This window comes from Pygocentrus nattereri, chromosome 16 (genome assembly GCF_015220715.1).
Source record: "Pygocentrus nattereri isolate fPygNat1 chromosome 16, fPygNat1.pri, whole genome shotgun sequence".
Taxonomy (NCBI): domain Eukaryota; kingdom Metazoa; phylum Chordata; class Actinopteri; order Characiformes; family Serrasalmidae; genus Pygocentrus; species Pygocentrus nattereri.
In genome coordinates this window covers 19,581,238-19,601,596 of record NC_051226.1, presented here as the reverse complement: position 1 = coordinate 19,601,596, position 20,359 = coordinate 19,581,238, and the positions used below count along the sequence as shown (strand labels likewise).

Here is a 20,359-nt window from a genome sequence, read left to right as displayed (position 1 = left end):
TAATAAAATGGCCAATGAACGCAAGTATAAAATAGTTGTACCTAATAACTCAATACATTAGTAAAACTACCAAATAAATGGGTCTAAATTTCAAGAGGGGTTAAGCCGCAGTGACAGGAGAGCTTGTCCTCCAAGGAGGGATCTGGAGGTATGATAAGGGTGCTGGCAGCCTGTAGCTGAGATCATGCACAAGAATGCAACATGCTACAGGGGGCATTTCCATTACTGAAAAGCATGTATGCAGTCTGCCTGTATAACCATCAGCATTTTAAGTAACTCAGATGTGACATAACATGTCATCATTTGTAGATTTGGGCATTTGTGTCTCATCGTCAGAAAGGAATCTTCAGGTGACTTTTGCTGCATTGTGACTTGCCAACCGTTACAGAAGCTCATGCCTGTTCTTGGAGTCAGGACACAGACATGGCTTCAGCATCTTCTGATGCACTCCACACGCCTCCAAATCAATTTCACCTATCTGTTCAGGCTGTGATGCTTCGACGCCTTCATCCAAGCTTGGACAACACAACCCACCTATTTCAAAAGCCTGGCAAGATTTTGACTGTATATTACACATTTTAAGCTGCAATGTGCTTTTTGATTCTGGAGCCAAAATTCAGCTTAGTGTTTCACTAAAATTCAGCAATTTGCTGGGGTGGTGAAATTTTAAGCAGCATATACATGACATGAATGATGACATCATGCAAATGATTTCCTTTTTCCCATTTGAGTTTTTTGGTCATTTACATCAAAGTGAGTGTGTCACACTGCGCTATAATGAGGAAAAAGGTGACAACATACACACACAGCTGACACATCTGACCGCTGATGCACATCCTCTCTGTGCTCTTATTCTTTAGGCAACTTTATGCAAATGAGCAAAGCGGCAACCAATCAGACTGTTGACATGTGGTGCCGTAACAATGGGGTCACCTCCACAGTCACATTTAACAATGTGAGTTACACTGAGCGAGAGATATAATGGTCCATAAAAAGTATATCATTATATCAGATGAGTTGTTTTAAGTTTGAAAATTTTAAAAAAGCTGTTTTGGGGTTCAGAACCTTGCGCTGTCTCTGCACACTCTCTTTAAATGTCAACCTGTATGCATTTCAGTGATGTGCCCCAGTTTGGCCCTTTCACTGTAAAGACAATAGACAATTAACTTAAAAAGTGCACGGATACTACAAATTTAAAAAAGATAAATAAAAATGGCAAAATACATTTTTCAATACTGCATCAAAATCATTTCAAACTGTCTATGCAGCCCTGGAGTGTGTATAGTGGGGGATATCAAAGCTTTACTACTTTCTCAAATGTCACATTACATTGTAGTGAGGCTAAAGGGTTGGAAGTATGGCTGTTGCTAAGCCTTGCCTGCAATGAGTGTCATCTTTGTTTTCATGCATTCGGCAGCAGAGAGGAAGCACTGACACTGCGTGAATACTTTAATCCAATAAAAGCTCAAACGCTTTCTCTTTGTGCCGCATCTTCGCCCGACGCTAGCTGTTTGATGTTGCTATGGTCCGAGCACTCCGGCTCATCACAGGGGGAGCGGCGCAATGATTAAAGAGAAGGGCTGAAAGCAGACGTTTGCAACGAAAGCCATAGACATCCTCTGGTGTGTGTGTGTCCTCTCTGATAACCCCCCCTCCACTCGGAGCGCCAGGCAGAGTCAACACGCTTCGTGACCATGATCACAGGCCTACGATAGTCAGGCTGGGAGGAGCTCTCCCTCCACACAATGACACCAACAAGCATGAGTGGCCTGCCAGAGTGACAGCAGCATGTTCGAGTCTTACATGTTTGACACACACTGTTCAGTAAAACGAGTGTAGAAGTAAAAGCCTCCAATCAGCTGCAGTCTCATGTAACTATTTTGAACTATTTAATAAGCATCTCCTTTACTGAAAGACATGTATTCAATCTGCCTGTATAGCCATTAGCATTTTAAGTGACTCAGGCATGACATGGCGTGTCACTACTTGTAGATTTAGGTGTTTTAAAAGAGCAAGTACATTTGGGGTAAGAGGAGAAGTGTGTAAACATTGGCTCTTAATATCAAAACACAGCTTTAGTTAGCTTTACAAAGAAGTTACGAGGCTAATGTAGCTAACAAGTAATGGATGTCTTTGTCACCCCAAAACAATTTGGGTAAAATAAGCTGTAATTGTATTACTCTCGTAGCCCCACGCAAAACTAAAGAAGCAAACTTTTTTACACCAACCATGTATTTAGGCATCAAACATGCCAGCCAACTAATTGTTTTGTGGTGAATCATAACTTAAAGAACTGATTATCAGTATCTATGTGTCTGCAAAGTTAAACTCAGTCAAGAAGACTTTTCCTGAGAACTTCTGTCCTAAAAAGTGAAAGAACTCTGAAGTCTGTGTAGCAAGCTGTGTTATATATTTGTAAGTTCATGCAGCCTGTTTTATTTATTTATTTTTTAATTTTTACAAAGAACTTTGTGTCAAGGATTCAACTATGTGTTTTAACATGAATCCTATTTCAGGACCAGGTTTAAAAAAGGTTTTGCCAATTGTCCAGCAGGTTGGTATATGTGTACTAAATTAATGGAGACATTTTGACTAGGTGCCTCTTGGTGTCACTTCTAGTTAGTTTATTGTTAGCTGTAGAGATTTCTAATTCAGCAAAAACAAAATATTACTAATCAATAATTACTCAATAGATGTTGCATAATGCTATATAAGATCATTCATAAGTGAGAATTCAGTATTAACACTACTAGTTCACTCATGAGCTGCACATATTGTTTGAGCTCCACTGATTTTATAAGACTGGAGGGCATGACCGACAAAACTAGAAAGACTCTTCCACTGGTTACAGCAAAAAAATGTAAGAATAAGAATGTCCTATTATAAATACGACTGCCTGATTGTGTTAAAATATTTCAATACTTCACGTCTCTCTCAAGGACATCAGCTCAATACTAGAAAAAATAAAAAAGGTACCATTAACATCAGAAAAGACCAACAATTGTCATGGACAGGTTTGATTAGAGGAGTAGATAACTCTGCATTATTAAACTAATATCCACCAAAAGTCACACATCAAAAGAGAGCAATTTAAAACTACAACAAAAGAGATATCACTGAATAGGGTGAGCTGTGATTATATTGGTACATAATGTAATTGCAGAAACCAATGTGACATGGTTAAAGACTGGCCTGCACTGTTTAAAAGAACAGCTTATTGTTATTGGATTACAGGAATGTCTTGATTCATGAAAACACTTACAGAAACACTCATCTGCAATAATGATTGGTCAAGATGCTCATAGCACATAGTAAAAAACATATGACCGGTTAAAGGGCTAATCAAGTAGTGCCATGCTCTGTAGTGCACGTCCTGATCAAGAGGTTTCTTTTACCTCTGATCTAAATCCAAGTGCTTTAATATTGAGGACTGGTCGACAGTGAGTCCAATTTGATATTTATTTCCACAGATAACACGGCCACACAGTGCACATTCAAGCACATCAGAAAAACAATCCAATTTAGGTAAAATGTGCTTGGTCACCAAATACTTTGAACTGCTAAAATAGAACTATATCACATAGTGTGACACTTTGAACTGATATGTTTTGCTCTTTGCATCATTTTATTTTTTGAAAATGATCGTCTTTTGGTTTCTTGAATATATTATTTAAACATTCTGTGTCGCTCTTACAAGAATAAAGTACTCCCTTTCTCTCAAATTTGACTGTGCTGTTAGGCTTCCTGCTAATGATGTAATAGGTGAGCTCCTACATTTTACATGCAGTTAGTTTAAGCATGGTTTGACAAAAGGCAGCTAGCTTAATCATATTCAATATGAATGCATTGTAGATATTACATGTGGCAGTTTTCACTTTTCATTTGAAAATATTTCCACACTAGACATTTAAACCACTTGTTAGCTTCTAAAAATGTGCCTCACTGCACAAGCTGTGGGTAATGCCATTTATGTCACTTCTATGACATAAGTTACATAAATGCAGTGGGGTAAAACAGCCTCAAAGAGACCATATTACACATTTTTCTTCTACTTTTCTATTCCTTGAGGTCCACATTTGTCAGGCTTTATGTACAAAAATCAGAATTTATTTTCAAAAGACATTTACTAGTCTCTCTTTGTTCTACGGGATTAAACAGGATTTTTTTTACGGTGCCTTTAAGACTGATGTACTGTATGTGAATGAGGTCTATTTTGAACGACTCTCTTGTATTGTGGCTCATTCAAAAAGCAGTCTGCGCTGGAAAATTCCTTACAACTTCAACATAAATGGACAGAGCTCTAAAGGCCAAACAGGTATATTTTTGCAAATGTGTGCCATCACACTCACAATTAATTAAAAATTAGGGGCTTCTGGAGCTTGGTTTCTTTATATACGCCCTGTTTGAAATAAAATAAAAAATGTTTGAATAGTGTCTGCAAACTATATCAAACTCTTTTATTTGGAAAAATTGAGTAAATTTGAGTTTCCCATGATCTATGTCCTTTATGAAACGATGGGAATTATATCCAATACCAATACCAATCCATTAAAATATGTGTTGGTTGACTCCGGTAAAGAGCTTTCAGACACATCATCCCTAATTGGGAAAATGATTAATAAACGGTATATTGTGCAGCTGTAAAACAGCACTGGGGGAAAAGGCATCACTTTTACTTGGGCTCTGCTCCAGCATTAGCAAGGTTGTGCCTGTGAGCTGTTGAGTGTCAAGCCATCGCCTGGTGGGATTCATCTCATCCACTGCTTCCATCCTATCTACAAGGCCCAACTTATCTTCTCTACGAGCTGTGGTTGGCAGAGCGGCTTTGCATGGCTACCGCCAGCTGCCTTAATCCAGGTTTCAGATACACTTACTCAGTCTCATTCTCTCTCTCTCTCTCTCTCTCTCTCTCTCTCTCTCTCTCTCTCTCTCTATCTTTCATTCTCTCACAGAGCCGCAGGGCTGGAGCCAGAGGCCAGCAGCCCCACAAACTGGAGCCCAAGCACTCTCCTGCATTCTGAGACTAAGCTCCTCTTCAGTGTATAGCCACGCGAGCAGCAGGCTTGTTCACACACAGCTGGTGCTGTACATACCTAAGCCATCTGGGAGTCAATCACTCACACACCTCAAACATCTCCCCATATGGCCTTTGTCTCATACACGTTTGCCATTTTCAGTTCAACTAAGCTCAGCCAGAAGAACTGCAGTTCAAACTGACAATGCCTTTAAAATAAATGGAGCAATGACGCGATAAAAAGCAGTGCATCAGGTCAGCCCCACTAGCTTAGCTCTAAAGACAAAGAAAACATTGGCCTTACCTTCAGACACTTGCTGGACAGCTGTCCAAGGGAAGAGGCCAAGGGAAAAGAAAGAAAAACACATTAGTCAACAAGCACATATTGACGTTTATGATTCAGTGTCTACAGCTGTTGAAGGTTAAGGCTGAGCAAAACAGAAAAATACAGATGACATCATGTATTAGCAATTAATCATATTCACACTTGTATACAAAATTTTGGTACCCCTGGTTAGATTTCATGTTTTGTTGATTTTCAAAGTGAAAATAAGTCAATACATCCTCCACAGAGAACACACTCCTACGTCTTTTAATGCACAGTCATTGTTTATTTGCTGAATTGAACATATTGAGAGAGAAAGAAACAAAATATGGCTGTGCAGAATTTATGGCACGTTTTATATTTAATGTTCTATTTTTAAACTCACAAAATAAGCTAAATAAAAGACACACTATAATTTGCATTAAAATGCCATATTTGAATTTTAAGGATATGTTAACATATTTTCTAAATGTCATTTTTTTGGCCTGCCATTAAAGACTCATGACTCTGTTGTCCTTTTCACTTAGAAAATCAACAAAACATGCATTTTACTGGAGGGGTTAAATTTTTTGCATATGACAGTGCATGTGTCAAAGGACCTATATTTCTTCTATGAGGTCATTATTTATTTTTGCATCAATTTTACATTCTATAACATTTTCAAAACCCTTTTTATCCCTTAAATTAAACGCCTTATTACTGTTTCTTTAAAACTCATATCCATAAATAACATCAGCTATTACTGGCAGCCCCATGTTGTGCCACATTCAAAAAGTAGTTTGGGCTGAAATACTCCTTATAACTTAACATAAAACATAATGGGCAAGCTTAACCATTACAGGATATATATATTGCAGAAATGTGAGAGGTGTTTCACTTTTGTGAGATACTATTGTTATCACCCTGTTACTATACTATATATATATATATATATATATATATATATATATGTAGTATCTCACGAAAGTGAGTACACCTCTCACATTTATGCAAATATTTTATTATATCTTTTCATGGGACAACACAGTGGAAATTAAACTTGCATATAATTTAAAGTAGTCAGTGTACAGCTTGTATAGCAGTATAAATGTACTATCCTCTGAAAATAACTCAACACACAGCCATTAATGTTACACCTCACAGTGAACATGTCCAAATTCTGCCCAATTTTGTTGTTGTCCCTCCCTAGTGTCATGTGACTTGTTAGAGTCACAAGGTTCCGGAATGAATGTGGAGCAGGGCTGTTAAATTTGGTGTTTTGAGTAAAATTCGCTCATACTGGCCACTAGATATTCAACAAATAGCAAAGAACTCTGAGGATGTGAGAAATATAATTGTTGCTTTACACAAAGATGGCCTAGGCTATAAGAAGACTGTTATCACCCTGAAACTGAGCTATAGCACGGTGGCCAAGGTCAAATGGCAGTCTTCCAGGACAGGTTCCACTCGGAACAGGCCTCCAGGGTCAACCAAAGAAGTTGAGTCCATGTGTTCAGCATCATATCCAGAGGTTGGCTTCAAAAAACAGATGCATGAGTGCTGGCAGCATTGCTGCAGAGGTTGAAGAAATGGGAGGTCAGCTTGTCAGTGCTCAGACCATATGCCGCACAATGCATCAACCCGGTCTGCCTGGCTGTCGTCCCAGAAGAAAGGCTCGTCTGAAGCTGATGCACAAGAAAGCCCGCAAACAGTTTGCTGAAGACAAGCAGTCTAAGAACATGGATTATTGGAACCATGTCCTATGGTCTGACGAGACCAAGATACATTTGTTTGGCTCAAATGGTGTCCAGCATGTGTGGTGGCGCCCTGGTGAGGAGTACCAAGACAACTGTCTCTTGCTTATAGTCAAGCATGGTGGTGGTAACATCATGGTCTGGAGCTGCATGAGTGTTGCCGGCACGGGGGAGCTGCAGTTCACTAAGGAAACATGTACTGTGACATTCTGAAGCAGAGCATGATCCCCTCCCTTCATAAACTGCGAGTATGTCTCCAGACCTAAACCCAATTGAGCACCTGTGGAGCATCCTCAAGCAGAAGGAGCACAAGGTGTCTAACATCCACCAGCTCTGTGATGTCAGCATGGAGGAGTGGAAGAGGATTCCAGTAGCAACCTGTGCAGCTCTGGTTAATTCCTTGTCCAAGAGGGTTAAAGCAGTGCTACATAATAACAGTGGTCACACAAAATATTGACACTTTGAGCACAACTTGGACACATTCACTGTGAGGTGTACTCACTTGTGTAGCCAGCTATTTAGACATTAATGGCTGTGTGTTGAGTTATTTTCAGAGGACAGTAAATATATACTGCTATACAAGCTGTACACCGACTATTTTAAGTTACATCCAAGTTTCATTTCTCTAGTGTTGTTCCATGGAAAGACATAATAAAATATTTGCAAAAATATGAGGAGTGTACTCACTTATGTGAGATCATTTTGTGATATATATATAAAACTTGAACAATGTTCACATGCTACACCAACTGATTTTAAAAAAGTAAGGAGAATTCAGTTTTCCATGATATGGGTCCTTTAAATGTTATTATGTAGCCTGCGTATCAGACATTAGCTGGTCATGCAGAGAACCAAAAATTGCTGAAATTCACACCATGTAATTTTCAAAAGAAATATCAATGGTTGTTTACTAGTTTGATAATTATGCAGACGAATGGAGACTTCTCATCACTTCTGGTGAACTAATCACAGGTTTCCAGAATTCCTAATGACTTTGAAAAGTAAGCATGGTAGTTTAAATGTCACTCATTTCCAAAAGTCAAAGGCTTATAGATATTTGGTGTGTCAATTGACAAAAAAAGCTCAAATGATTCTAATTAATACGCTGAAAAAAACCCATAAAAAATGCAGTTTACTTTACTTTGCATTTAGAACAAAAAGCATTCAGCAACATTCACTGCTTATGTCAGTAAAGTTATTTGCCAGGACTTCAAAATTAGCCCAGAGAGCTGGGCATATCTTTGGGGACAGTGGAACTAAAACACCATGACTAGTCCAAGTGTAAGTACTAGGTAACACTTAAGTTGAGGGTTTTTGCAAAAAACTTAAAAAGTTCATAATTGCCTTTCTTAAAAGACCCACTACAGCGCAAAGGCAATATGACGTTGTAAAAATTAATGTGCCACTCATTTATTGTTTGAGTGATAAATCAAGCCATATACTGAAATGTTTTTTTCATTATACTGAGTTTAGAGGCTCATTTATAGGAGACGATTAGGATTATAGGAGCTCATAATGAAAGACTGTTCTTTGAAGGTTACAGTCACAGGTTTAGAGATGCTATGATTAAAGCTATAAATATGGCAGGCTAAGACAAACGTGCACTGCTGCATACATTAAGGTGCATCAAACTGTTTAAGCACGTACAACAGAGAATGTGGTGTCTAAATGTTTTTCTTTTTTTTTTTTGGCCTGTCATTAAAGACTCATGACTCTGCTGGCAGTAAAAGTTGTTCTAGACATCACTGGCAAATGGCAGCCAGGTGTGCCTCCACAAATGAAATGCAGCCTGACTCCCACATCAAGTCCAGTGAACATTCCCTTAGAGCTGCAAACTGGCAAAATGGCAGAAACATAGCCATTGTAAGACGAACTCATGCAGGCGCTCAGCCTAGCCAGGCTTGAAAAAGCTCTTCATTTTGAAATAACAGGAACTGGAGAAGAAGCCAAAGAGTTTGTGCTAAGACTGTGTGTGTTTGAGAACAAGAAAAAGGTGTGTGTGTGTGTGTGTGTGTGTGTGTATGTGAGCATATTGGGGTGGTGTTAATGGTATCATGGTGGTGTGAGTCAGATCAGTGTTGCTTGTTTGTAGCTATGATGCCATTGTGATAATGAGAGGAAAGTGGCTGTGAGGAAGATCTTACAGCTCGGCTCTTAAGGCCAGAGGGCAGCTGGGAAAACATTAAAACACTAATGAGCACACATGGACACACTCAAGCTCCTCAACAACCCAGCACAGGTGGATGCACTTACACAGCTGCCCTACAGCCAATTAAAGATCAGTCTATACAAACGTCATGTCACCATCTCTCATGTACTCTTAAAAATAAGGTTTCATAAAAAGGCCCTCGGCTTGGTTGTACAGGTCTATAAAAAACTTTAATTGGTGTAGAATAGGGCTGCAACAAATATTTAATAATATTCAATTAATATTAATTTGATAATTGAAGTATTTGTAAATGGAAAAGCCTTTAAAAACGGGCACATTTACCACTTTTATGAACCCATGTACATCCATGAGAAAAAAAAAAACAAAAAAAAACATTTGTTCATCTAAATACTGGCTTATCACCAGCAGCACACAGATGCCAGCTTTGCACACTGGAATCACTGTAGATTGTGATCTGACACACCTTGTGACAGTTTCGCGTTTAACTCCAGGTGCATTCCCAATAAGGTTACTACTACTCCAGTTTTTCTCAGATGCCCAAAATTTTTTTACTCTTGTACTACATATGCTTTAATATTCTCTCTCTCTCAGGGCTGTCAGATTGGGCAGGGTCTCTGGTTTAATACAACTTGCTATGAAAATAAACAAGTGTTTATTAAATAAATTACATCACCATGTAGTATTCTATTTAAGGATATCTAAAAAGCAAAATAAAACTGGAATGTTTGCAATAGAGAAAAATTGTTATTAGTTATTACTTAGTAATTATAATATTTGCAATAAAATGATAATAATGGGTAATAATAACAAACAACTACAACAAGACTACCACCACTACTACTACTACTACTACTACTACTACTACTACTACTACTACTACCAGTAATAATAATAAAATTAGCAATAAGAATACATTTTTCACCAGTGAGTTATTCAAATGAAACGTCTTGAAATTAGCATATTCAATAGCTGCTGTCTTGGTATAGAGCCCTTACATTATGTGGCGGTTCTTTAAACTTCTAAGTGATTTTCACATTTGCACATTTACAAAACATTTCTCTTTAAGGAATCATTCATTGAAAGGTGCTTTAGAGAACTGGAGATTGTGTATCAGCATTGCTGGTATCCATATTGTGCCAATATCAGCAGAAAATGCTGGCTCAGATATCAGAGGGAAAAACGATGACTCTAATCCAATAAGTAACAAGTGTAGTCTGAAATAGTATGGGTTCACATAGTGTGATGTGATGTTGTTAGTGATGTGTTTCTTCCTGTGGAGTCATAGTGTTCGAGCAGTTTGAACATGATAGGCTACTTTTAGATGCTCAACTTAAGTGAATTAAAATAGCCCATTTTAATGCACAGTAGTTTTTTAAAGAAAAATATTGTATCATTATTAGACAATATTCAAGTTTTAATATTGGAATAGTAAAAGGAAAATAACCAAAATTGCCCATTGTATCACTTAAAAATAACCTTTTGGTACCTTTATGTTTGCTGTTATGGTGGTAATCCCCATCATGAAGCCTGAGGCACATCAGCACGTACGAGAATTATTACCTTAAAGTGCTGATCTAGGATCAGACTGCCTGTCTATGATAATCAAGCTCTAGTGATATAAAGGCCTCATGTCTACTCTGAAATACTAACACAAGTGCTGGCTGTTATATTAAATATACCACTATGCCAGTGACACAACAATATTGACTTGCAGGTTTAATGGTACTGATAGAAAACAAAACTTACCTGCAGTGTATGTCATTTTCTGGATGTTTCAGATTGTTTTGAAAGAACAGTTCAGAACTAAAACATGCAAAACTAGATGAACTTAAGTGTTCCTTTTTTCTGTCGTTTCTGTCTAGTTTAACCATTTAAATACATTACATACTAAGGCTTATAATTCAGAAACTACGGGTTAAGCTATTCTTAGGTTATACAAGCGCATAATAAAGCTTTGAGTCATTTAAGTGGTGAAGTTTACAGTCCTCCATGCGGTTCCCTCTGCTGTAATTTAAGAGAAGCAGGGCAGAGCAAAACATCAATAAAAACAAACTATGGCAGCTTTTTATGACATTCCTTTAGTATAGAGTATGAGTACTTAGGAAGTACTGATTCATTAATTTCATTAATGCAGACATAATATTATCTGGTGCTGTAATATATCAGGAAAATATTGAATACTAAATGTTATCAATACTAAATGTAATTCAGACTTTTCCTCTTTGTTTCTGAACAAAATTCCCTCAGGTATCAATAAATTATATAGCATGCGGAAGGCACTAGCGATATTAGCCCTGAATGGCTGTGTTTGCTGAAAGCACAACAAAAAGGGAGGACACAAGGCGACACAAAACCCACAGCCTGAACGCTGCCCGATTGCCTGGAGCGAGACAGTAAATCTCTTAATCACACTGTGTTTGTGCGAGCTGCCTGCTTGGCTGAGGATGGCAGGCCATGCTAAACTGTCAGGCACCCATAAATCACGAGGGCCGTTTTAACCTTTACAAGCACTCTCCGTGGCTTGCTCAAATTGGTCACAGCAACAGAGTTCCCAGAGAATTGTAATGAATTAAGTGGGACCACAAGACCTGACATGGTGACAGCGTCTGGAGCTTCTCAAACACGCCATGGCTAAACGAGCATGCTAGGCTAACGCTGCGCAGGTTATTAGCATGGTCCCAGCCTGTCATTCAGATAAGCCAGAGTGCCGGGTCTACTCTCGCTGCATCTTGAGCGCTGAGCTACCTGTTTATTTGAGCCAAGCGTCCATGAAAAATTACAAGTAATGTTTGATGGAAGAAACGGTGCTCTGGGGCAGCCATAGCTTGGTCCGTATTTAGACTGTAACACATTTTCACATCGATCGGAAGCTTGAAGTCACAAATGATGAGCCCTGTTGATTTTTATGCTCACATGAATCAATTCTAATGACTTTCAGTGGATGAAAAGCTTGATTGAAAAATACAAGTGTGTTCCAACGATCCCCCTTTTGTTGCCTGTCTGTCTCCAGTCTGTTTTTGTCTTTAAGCATAAGGATTTTGCAAATGCAAAGCCACAGGCAAAAGCAAGCGAATGCACTTGAGTGCACAGGGATGGGATTCGGGGGTATCTTTGTGGGATCTAAAAGCAAATCTGACAAGCTCCAACAAGTTCCTTTTATTAAACAAAGGGAGAAAATGCAAGTAATATATGTGACACACAGATCCCTTCTCCCTCAGAGAGGAAGGCCTAGCATTCATTTTGACCTTGGAAGACTGGGTGCAATAACAGGCTCCATGTTGACAGATCTAGTGAGCTTACTGACATAACATAGTGTTCTCGGCAAACAGAAAATAAAAAGGGAAGGAATCAGAAGGGACATGGAGCCAGAAACTGAAGTTCGCATATGAATTTTTATCATTCTGTACCATTTTATGCATACAGACAATGGCCAGCGAATGTATCTCTTCATCACTGAATGTGTAAACGATGGAGACTGTCAAATGCTTGCCATAAGGGGGACATAGCATTACAATAAGTGTTATAAATGGTGTAATAATCTTTACTATTTTATTCAAACAGAATAAAAATCATCTTATAACATGTCCCCAGATTAAAACCCATCATTAAAACTTGTAATGTAACTTAACTACTGCATACGCTGCCCCTGTAAAGCACAAGTTAGTAGCGCAGATAAACCTGAAATTGGGGTTTGAGTTCCAGTTGTGCCATATGTTTTCTCTAAGTGGCGGTCCCTGAACAGTAGTCATATTTTTATTCAGGAACTACATCAGTGTCCCTCACTGTGTCAGCCAATGTACCAAGCAGTCAGGTACCTGTATTTTTCACTGTGGCAGAGTTGACCTCTTAGTATTCCACTATGAAAAGCTTCATGTGCATTGGAAACTGTTTGTGCTGCTCTTTAATCTCTTAGATTGGTTGTGCAATCTCAATTGAGAAAAGAAATCAAAGCTCCACTTGCAGAGCAAAAACATGTAAGATATAAACTGCCCACGGGGTCGTCTTGCCTCCTTTTGAAATTTTCCATGTTGTTTGCAACTATTTAATGAAAATAACTGCATTTTTAACAAATAGCTATGTGCTAATACTTTGAACATATTTTGCAACACTCAGCTTTAAGTTCAAAGTCAAGTTAAAAATCTCAAGAACAGCAGGTTTTGCCTAAATAATGATTTGGATTAGGGATGCATTGATACAGATACTGATATCGGGTATCGGCCAGATACTGTGCTCATATACTTGTACTCAACCTCTCAAAAATGCATGGATACCAAGAAGAGGTGCGAAATACAGGAGGTCCTGAGCATCTGAAAACTTGCCCAATTTCTCCAAGAGATTGGTGGATGGAGTGTCTTGTTACTCATATCTCAAACTAAAAGAGAGGATGTGTAAGATCTCAATCAATGTGAGGAAGGTCGCATTTCCAAACTAAAAGAAAACACTTCCAAAAGAAGGATTAAACCAAATGTTGGTTGCCATTAAGGCTTGTGTTAGCACTGCTATGGCAAATGAATTGGAAGCCAGGCAAAGCTGGAGAAGCCAGACAACAAGAGACCCCCCAAATTCCAGGGTTTTTTTTGCACACTAACCTATACCAATGCTCGGTAAAACCAGATATCATGTGTCGCACGCCAAGTCTATTCTGCTGTGCTAATGAACAAGTGACTCAAGCTGGCGGTGAAGGGGGTCTGCTCGCACAAAGAAGTGTTGCTGATGATGTGGTTATTCTATGGAAAGCTGTCAGTCTTTTTCAACATTCTCCCACCGGGAGAAATTTCAAACATGCACAATCACAACTCCCCAGATAGACGTGGAAACAAGTAGGCTACCACAACAGAGGCAAACTACCAACAACAGACAGCTACCAAAGTCTGTATAAACCAACTTTGCTCTGTCTGACTTAATAGTATTACAAAGTATAATATAACAATATTTTTATAAATTGTCTTTGTAATACAGGCTGCAGCGAGGCCACATTGTAATACCATGTAAATCACCAGCTGGTTTTAGCTTCAGCACAGTGTGGTACAAGTCACCAAAGCTGCTGTATCAGCATGTTTGCTCACTACTCGATGAATGTGTTGTTTTGAATGAAACAGCATTACTGATAACTGTTCATAGACAGAGCTGTCTGTAGAAGCTGTGTTTCATGTAGCAAGACTGAGTATTTTCATACAGCATGAGCATTAAAATAATAGGTTTTGTCTGTACACAATGGTCTATTCAAATGTACAGTGTGAGTATGAGCTCCTCGGGTGCATTAGCCTCAGCTGTGATTCCCACTCACTACACTGCTATTAAGCAAGACAGATGATAAGCAAAACTATGAAACATTGCTTTTCTTATTTGGAACAAAACTCACTCTTTTCCACTGCAGCACTACTCAATCCAAGGTGACTAATGTAACATAGCCAGCTAATGCATGTAATTTGAAATCAGCTAGATTTTAACAATTCAACTGTTACACTGCACTCATTTACACTAAAAACTACTTTTACAATTCTATGTGGGTTACTCTGTATGGTATCAGAATCTACACTCACTGGTCACTTTATTAGGTACAGTAAAAGGTTGGACCCCCTTTTGCCTTCAGAACTGACGTAATTCTTCATGGCATACTTTCAACAAGGTGTTGGAAACATACCTCAGAGATTTTGGTTGGTTATTTGAGTTCCTGTTGCCTTTCTAAAATCTCAAATCAGTCTGCCCATTCTCCTCTGACCTCTCACATCAACAAGGGATTTTTGTCCACAGAACTGCTGCTCACTGGATATTTTCTCTTTTTCGGACCATTCTCTGTAAACCCTAGAGATGGTTGTGCATGAAAATCCCAGTAGATCAGCAGTTTCTGAAATAGACCAGCCCGTCTGGCACCAACAACCATGCCAAGTTCAAAGTCACTTAAAATCACCTTTCTTCTCCATTCTGATGCTCAGTTTGCACGTCAGCAAGTTGTCTTGACCACCTCTACATGTCTAAATGCATTGAGTTGCGGCCATGTGATTGGCTGATTAGTTATTTGTCAACTGAACAGTACCTAATAAAGTGGCCGGTGAGTGTATATTACTAGAATTCTATATTATACTCATACTTGGTCTGAAAAAAAGGTATCATTGCATCACTCATTTGAACGCTTGTTGGTTTAAACATGTGAAATTGATGCTTTCCAGAATCATAACATGGGGATATAATGTGTGGGTTTTGACACTATTCTCAAACTAGCACTGTCACAAATATAGTAACAAATTTGCCTGTTTACACAATTGGTCTGTTTACACATTTGTTTCCCTCAAAATAAAAGTCTTTCATACGTTAATTTATTGTGGCAATGAAATATTACCATTTGTATTGAAAACATTCTACAAAAAAGCCAAACCTTTGAAGTCTAGCACGCAATGTAAAATCTTGTATGAGATCATTCTGAAACATACCTTTATGATAACTTTAGATGTATTATTACTTTTTAGAAAATAAAAACTGTACATTGTGCATGGAACTAAAACAAATGCATGAGGAGGTTAAAAGACAATACCAAAAGCAGCTGAAAATACACTTTCACACACTTTTAATAATATGCAGAATTGTTGCATTGCCATGCAAGCCATTATTTGGGTTCCTCTGTTCTCTGCCAAGTGCGACAAACTGGCACCAATTAGATGCTTACTGCACACACTGTTACTGGCACGGACACACAAGTCCAGAGACGGCAGAATGATAGCTAACCTCACAGGCCAGTGTTTTGGCCCAAAGGAACGCACACAGGCACAGTGGCAGCAGACGTTGGTCTGAAAAGGAGAAAAGCACTCCCTCACACACACTCACACACATATACACATCCTTGTCCTTGGCAAGCTTCTCGGCATGGAGGGCAAACCCAGACTAATTTATGTTGATAAAAGAGACAGACTTCCAGCTTGCGTTATTTACTCCTCAGGAGCGGATGGCCTTGTTCTCTGCTAGTGCTCTTTCCCAACATACTTAAAGAAAAGGCCTGGGTGAATGGCACGTCTCCCACAGACCTCAGACACTAGAGCTTTGGAGCACCAATACTACACAAGGAAGATTTTTCTGGCTTGCATGGATTCTGTTCAGTGATGAGTAAATACTTAATTTTCCCTTTGCCATGGCAGCAGAAGATTTCAATACACTGTCTACATTATTGCTAGGACCTTTAACCCTAAAGCCTGGTTTATGCTCAATGCATCAAATGATTTCATGCATCCAGGCACACCCTTGCGTGCAGAAAGCAAGGAACAAAATGGAGGCTTGAAGTAAAGTTGGTGGCTGAAATATGAATATTGCCACATTCAGCAAAGCATTCAGCTCAGAAAATACATGTTCATTTTCAAGGTGTTATTTCATTTAAATAAAGCTATTATAAAGCTTCCAAATATCTTCATAAAACAGAAAACAATGAGGAAAGTCATTACATTCAATTTTATTCATGTAGTATTTTGGGTAGCTGTTAACCAGCACTAGCTTATCTTGTAACCGTATTCCAAGCAGATAGTTTGCACAAACTCTCTGGATATTAAAAATCAAGGATGTGCACAGTAGCAGCACTAAAATGTAACAAAATTAAATCTCTACACATTAACATCACAAAAACAATAAAAAAACACACAAACATGAGTGTGAATTACTGCATTCTGAGACATGCGTGATGACATCACCAGCTAATTGACTATTAAATTAGTTGCCAACTAATTTGATCATCGATTTTAGTTGACCAAGAAAAGTAATCTATGCACCCCTTCACTCTATAATGGGTCTTTTGGTTAAGAACTGGATAATAAGCCTAAGGTTCAAGGGGCTAACTTTCCTCAAAATATTCAAATTGTTTGTATGATACTATAATTGTACATTATGTTACACATACACAAGTTGCAATGAAAAAATAAGATAGAAATCACTTGTCAGACCAATCTGAGAAATGTCTGGGCACAGTCCCAATATTTTGATGAGCACGTGTGATTAACAGCCTTCAATCCAACACACAAACATGAGTGTGAATTACTGCATTCTTCTGTTATATAATCCTATCCCGCTTTTTGAGTGCGATATTCTTGAAATAGTATACCTTTTAACAGTAAACTGCCACTCCGTAATGATACTGAACGCAGTCCAGCAGTGATGTTAACTGCCCCAAAATGGCAGTGCTGTCAACGTGCCTGCCTGGACCCAACGCAGCGGTGAAAGTTTCTGGCAAACTTGTTCTCCAAGAACAGTTCAATTTGAACAATTTTAGATTCCTTTTTAATGGCAACCCTTCATCCAGCTCACCTGTATGTTCACAGAGAACTAACTCTTGAAACGGTTTGCAAGTGGTGGCAAAGGTCAGTGGAGAAATAGGAAGTTGTTTGCTGTGAGCAAACATTCTCCTATGTTCACCCTATTTGAACACACCGGTAGTCTTGACGTTAACACAACAATGCTTAGCAAAACAATTTTTAAAATGAAACATTTTGAATGTGAATAACAGTTATTTGTTTCTTCATTCCAACTCCATTAAAAATCCAAGAAAACATGCATTTCGAAATAGAAAATGTTACAGCTCAAAACATGAATTTGGACGGCTATTAACATTAAAATTAGTTAAGCTAGTCAGGTAGCACAGCTAACTTACAGAGATGAATCTTCTTTATCCTGTGAGCCTAATTTTTCTCTTCAGATGCTCCAACATGGAGGATATACTCCCATGCCATCTAAAGGCTTTACAAATAGCATAACTGAAAACCTTTTATTTAAAGTTAAACGTGAAGTGCTCCTACATCTTATGTTCTTGAGTCTGCCAACTCTCCAGTAAGCAGTACTTTTAAAACATTCCCAGTTAGCGCAAGAGACATGCGTGATGACATCACCAGCTAATTGACTATTAAATTAGTTGCCAACTAATTTGATCATCGATTTTAGTTGACCAAGAAAAGTAATCTATGCACCCCTTCACTCTATAATGGGTCTTTTGGTTAAGAACTGGATAATAAGCCTAAGGTTCAAGGGGCTAACTTTCCTCAAAATATTCAAATTGTTTGTATGATACTATAATTGTACATTATGTTACACATACACAAGTGGCAATGAAAAAATAAGATAGAAATCACTTGTCAGACCAATCTGAGAAATGTCTGGGCACAGTCCCAATATTTTGATGAGCACGTGTGATTAACAGCCTTCAATCCAACACTCCTAGTCTTCTGCATCACTGAAGCAGAACTAATCACAAACTACAGAATTTTATTGCACTTTTGAATGTCCTGTATTCTGAATAGATATGACAGTAAATCAATCCTGAATCTTTTGAATCTTGACAGAATGGCTCAGTTATGCTTGCTATCAGCTTTCGCCTGGTTGCTAGTTTTTGGTTTCTAGGTTTTGCCAACTCGAACAAAGAGACCACAAGTTTGCTGAAGTCTTTTGAGTAGACAGTGCAAGTGCCATCTGTCTTGTTACACAAGCTTTACCCAAGATTTGGACCTGCCAGTTATGTTTTAAAGGGGAGAATTTTGGCTAAATATTTCAGCCATTTAGTGGACATTGGAAAGTCATTCCTATGACATTCGTACAGGTATAGTATGCGCCCACAAAACAAGATTAACCTAATTAGAGAGAAAGTAAGTTAACCAGGTCTTTAAATATAAAATAAGTGCATATGAGTGTGGACATGCATTCACGCTTAAGTAGCTTTTCAAGTCACTTTATTGATTTCAGGCTATCCCAACAGAGTAGCCATTTTGCAATTTAAGCTATCATCCAGTGCTATGGCCAGCGCTGCACATTTTCATGCACTTTTCATGCATGAGAACTGGCTTCATTAGCATGAGCGAGGATGCATGAGAGATTATGTAGACGCTGGAGGAATACGCGTCACTGATTTATTGCTTTGGCCTACTTTCGCCTTCTGGTGAGGACAGCCTTAATTGATTCTGATGGGCCTCTTTGCTTTGAGGGTAAAAGACAGAAAAAATTTCACCTGGGAGGTATGACAGAGGACATGATGAGAGGGGAGATGGACATGTATTTCAATTGCAGCTCATGCACAGGTTCCAGAGAGGACCTGTTAAAATTTCTTTGGATATATATGTAATTAACTACTACTGTTTGATGAGCTCAAATAATTCCACCAAGGATTTGTAGAATCAATAGAGGGGAAAATCTGGTTTGACTCTATTCTAAAAGCAAATTATACGAATAATTCTCTCTGTTTGGTCTACATGTAACTCTTATGACTGAATAATCCCTCGCGTAAAAGGGAGGACTTAAGGCGAGGGAGAATCGATTGTTCCCCGCAACATTGTTCTTTAACAGCACCAAATCCAATTTGCTCCAAAAACTTTGAGAATAATTTATTTTCATGGACCCCTTGGTCTCAGATCCTGCATATCTCCCTTTCTTTGAACCTGTAAAAAACATTTGGGCATAATTCGGAGCATACATGCTGAATATCTGCTCTCTGCTACTCTCCTATCTTCTCACAGGAGAGGAGACAAATACTTCCTGCAGACACACGCACGCAGTCTCCATATTGATATTCTGAGACTGAATTGAGTAAAAAGCCAAGCATGAGTCATTGCCACCATCCATACAGATTCTTCAATTAGAGAGAGAGAGAGAAACAGGCTCAATGCATTTCTGTACAGATCCATGGAGACTTAGCCTTGGGTTTCATACCATATTGCCATAATGACACTGCATTGAGGCATCTCTGCGAGATCTGAGCGACTGCTGAGTGACCCTAATTAGGCTACACACACTAGAGAATGTTATCCATAAATGCTTCGTAGAACACAAGGTGACCACTACGCCATGTTCCAACACCATTCACGACACAGTTCTGTGATATATTAAGTTTTCTATGAAAAGTAGATTCAACATCTTTCTGTAACACTGGCAAGCACTGACCACAAGTCTTCTATATTATGTACCTTTCATCTGAGATTTTTATTATTATTAATTAAACGAGTCTAATTACTGCACCAAGCTCACAAGCTCTACATTTTACAGATGTATCTGAAGAGACTAAATATAAGATACTCCACTTGCATAAGAAAATCAAAATCAAATAAGTGAAAAAAACTAAACTTAAACTTAAAACTAGAATTTCCAAACTGAAATTTGGA

The 20,359-nt window shown here is 38.5% G+C and overlaps 1 protein-coding gene across 22 annotated transcripts in view; it reads right to left on the bottom strand.

The window, feature by feature from the left end:
* nrxn2a (neurexin 2a) overlaps window positions 1–20,359 on the bottom strand; it is a 402,488-nt gene that overhangs the window by 325,166 nt on the left and 56,963 nt on the right. For all 22 annotated transcript variants that reach the window (XM_037545872.1, XM_017698739.2, XM_037545881.1 and 19 more), the window contains one exon: window positions 5,319–5,339. In XM_037545872.1, coding sequence (XP_037401769.1) covers window positions 5,319–5,339 — 21 coding nt within the window. The remainder of the gene's footprint in view (window positions 1–5,318; window positions 5,340–20,359) is intronic.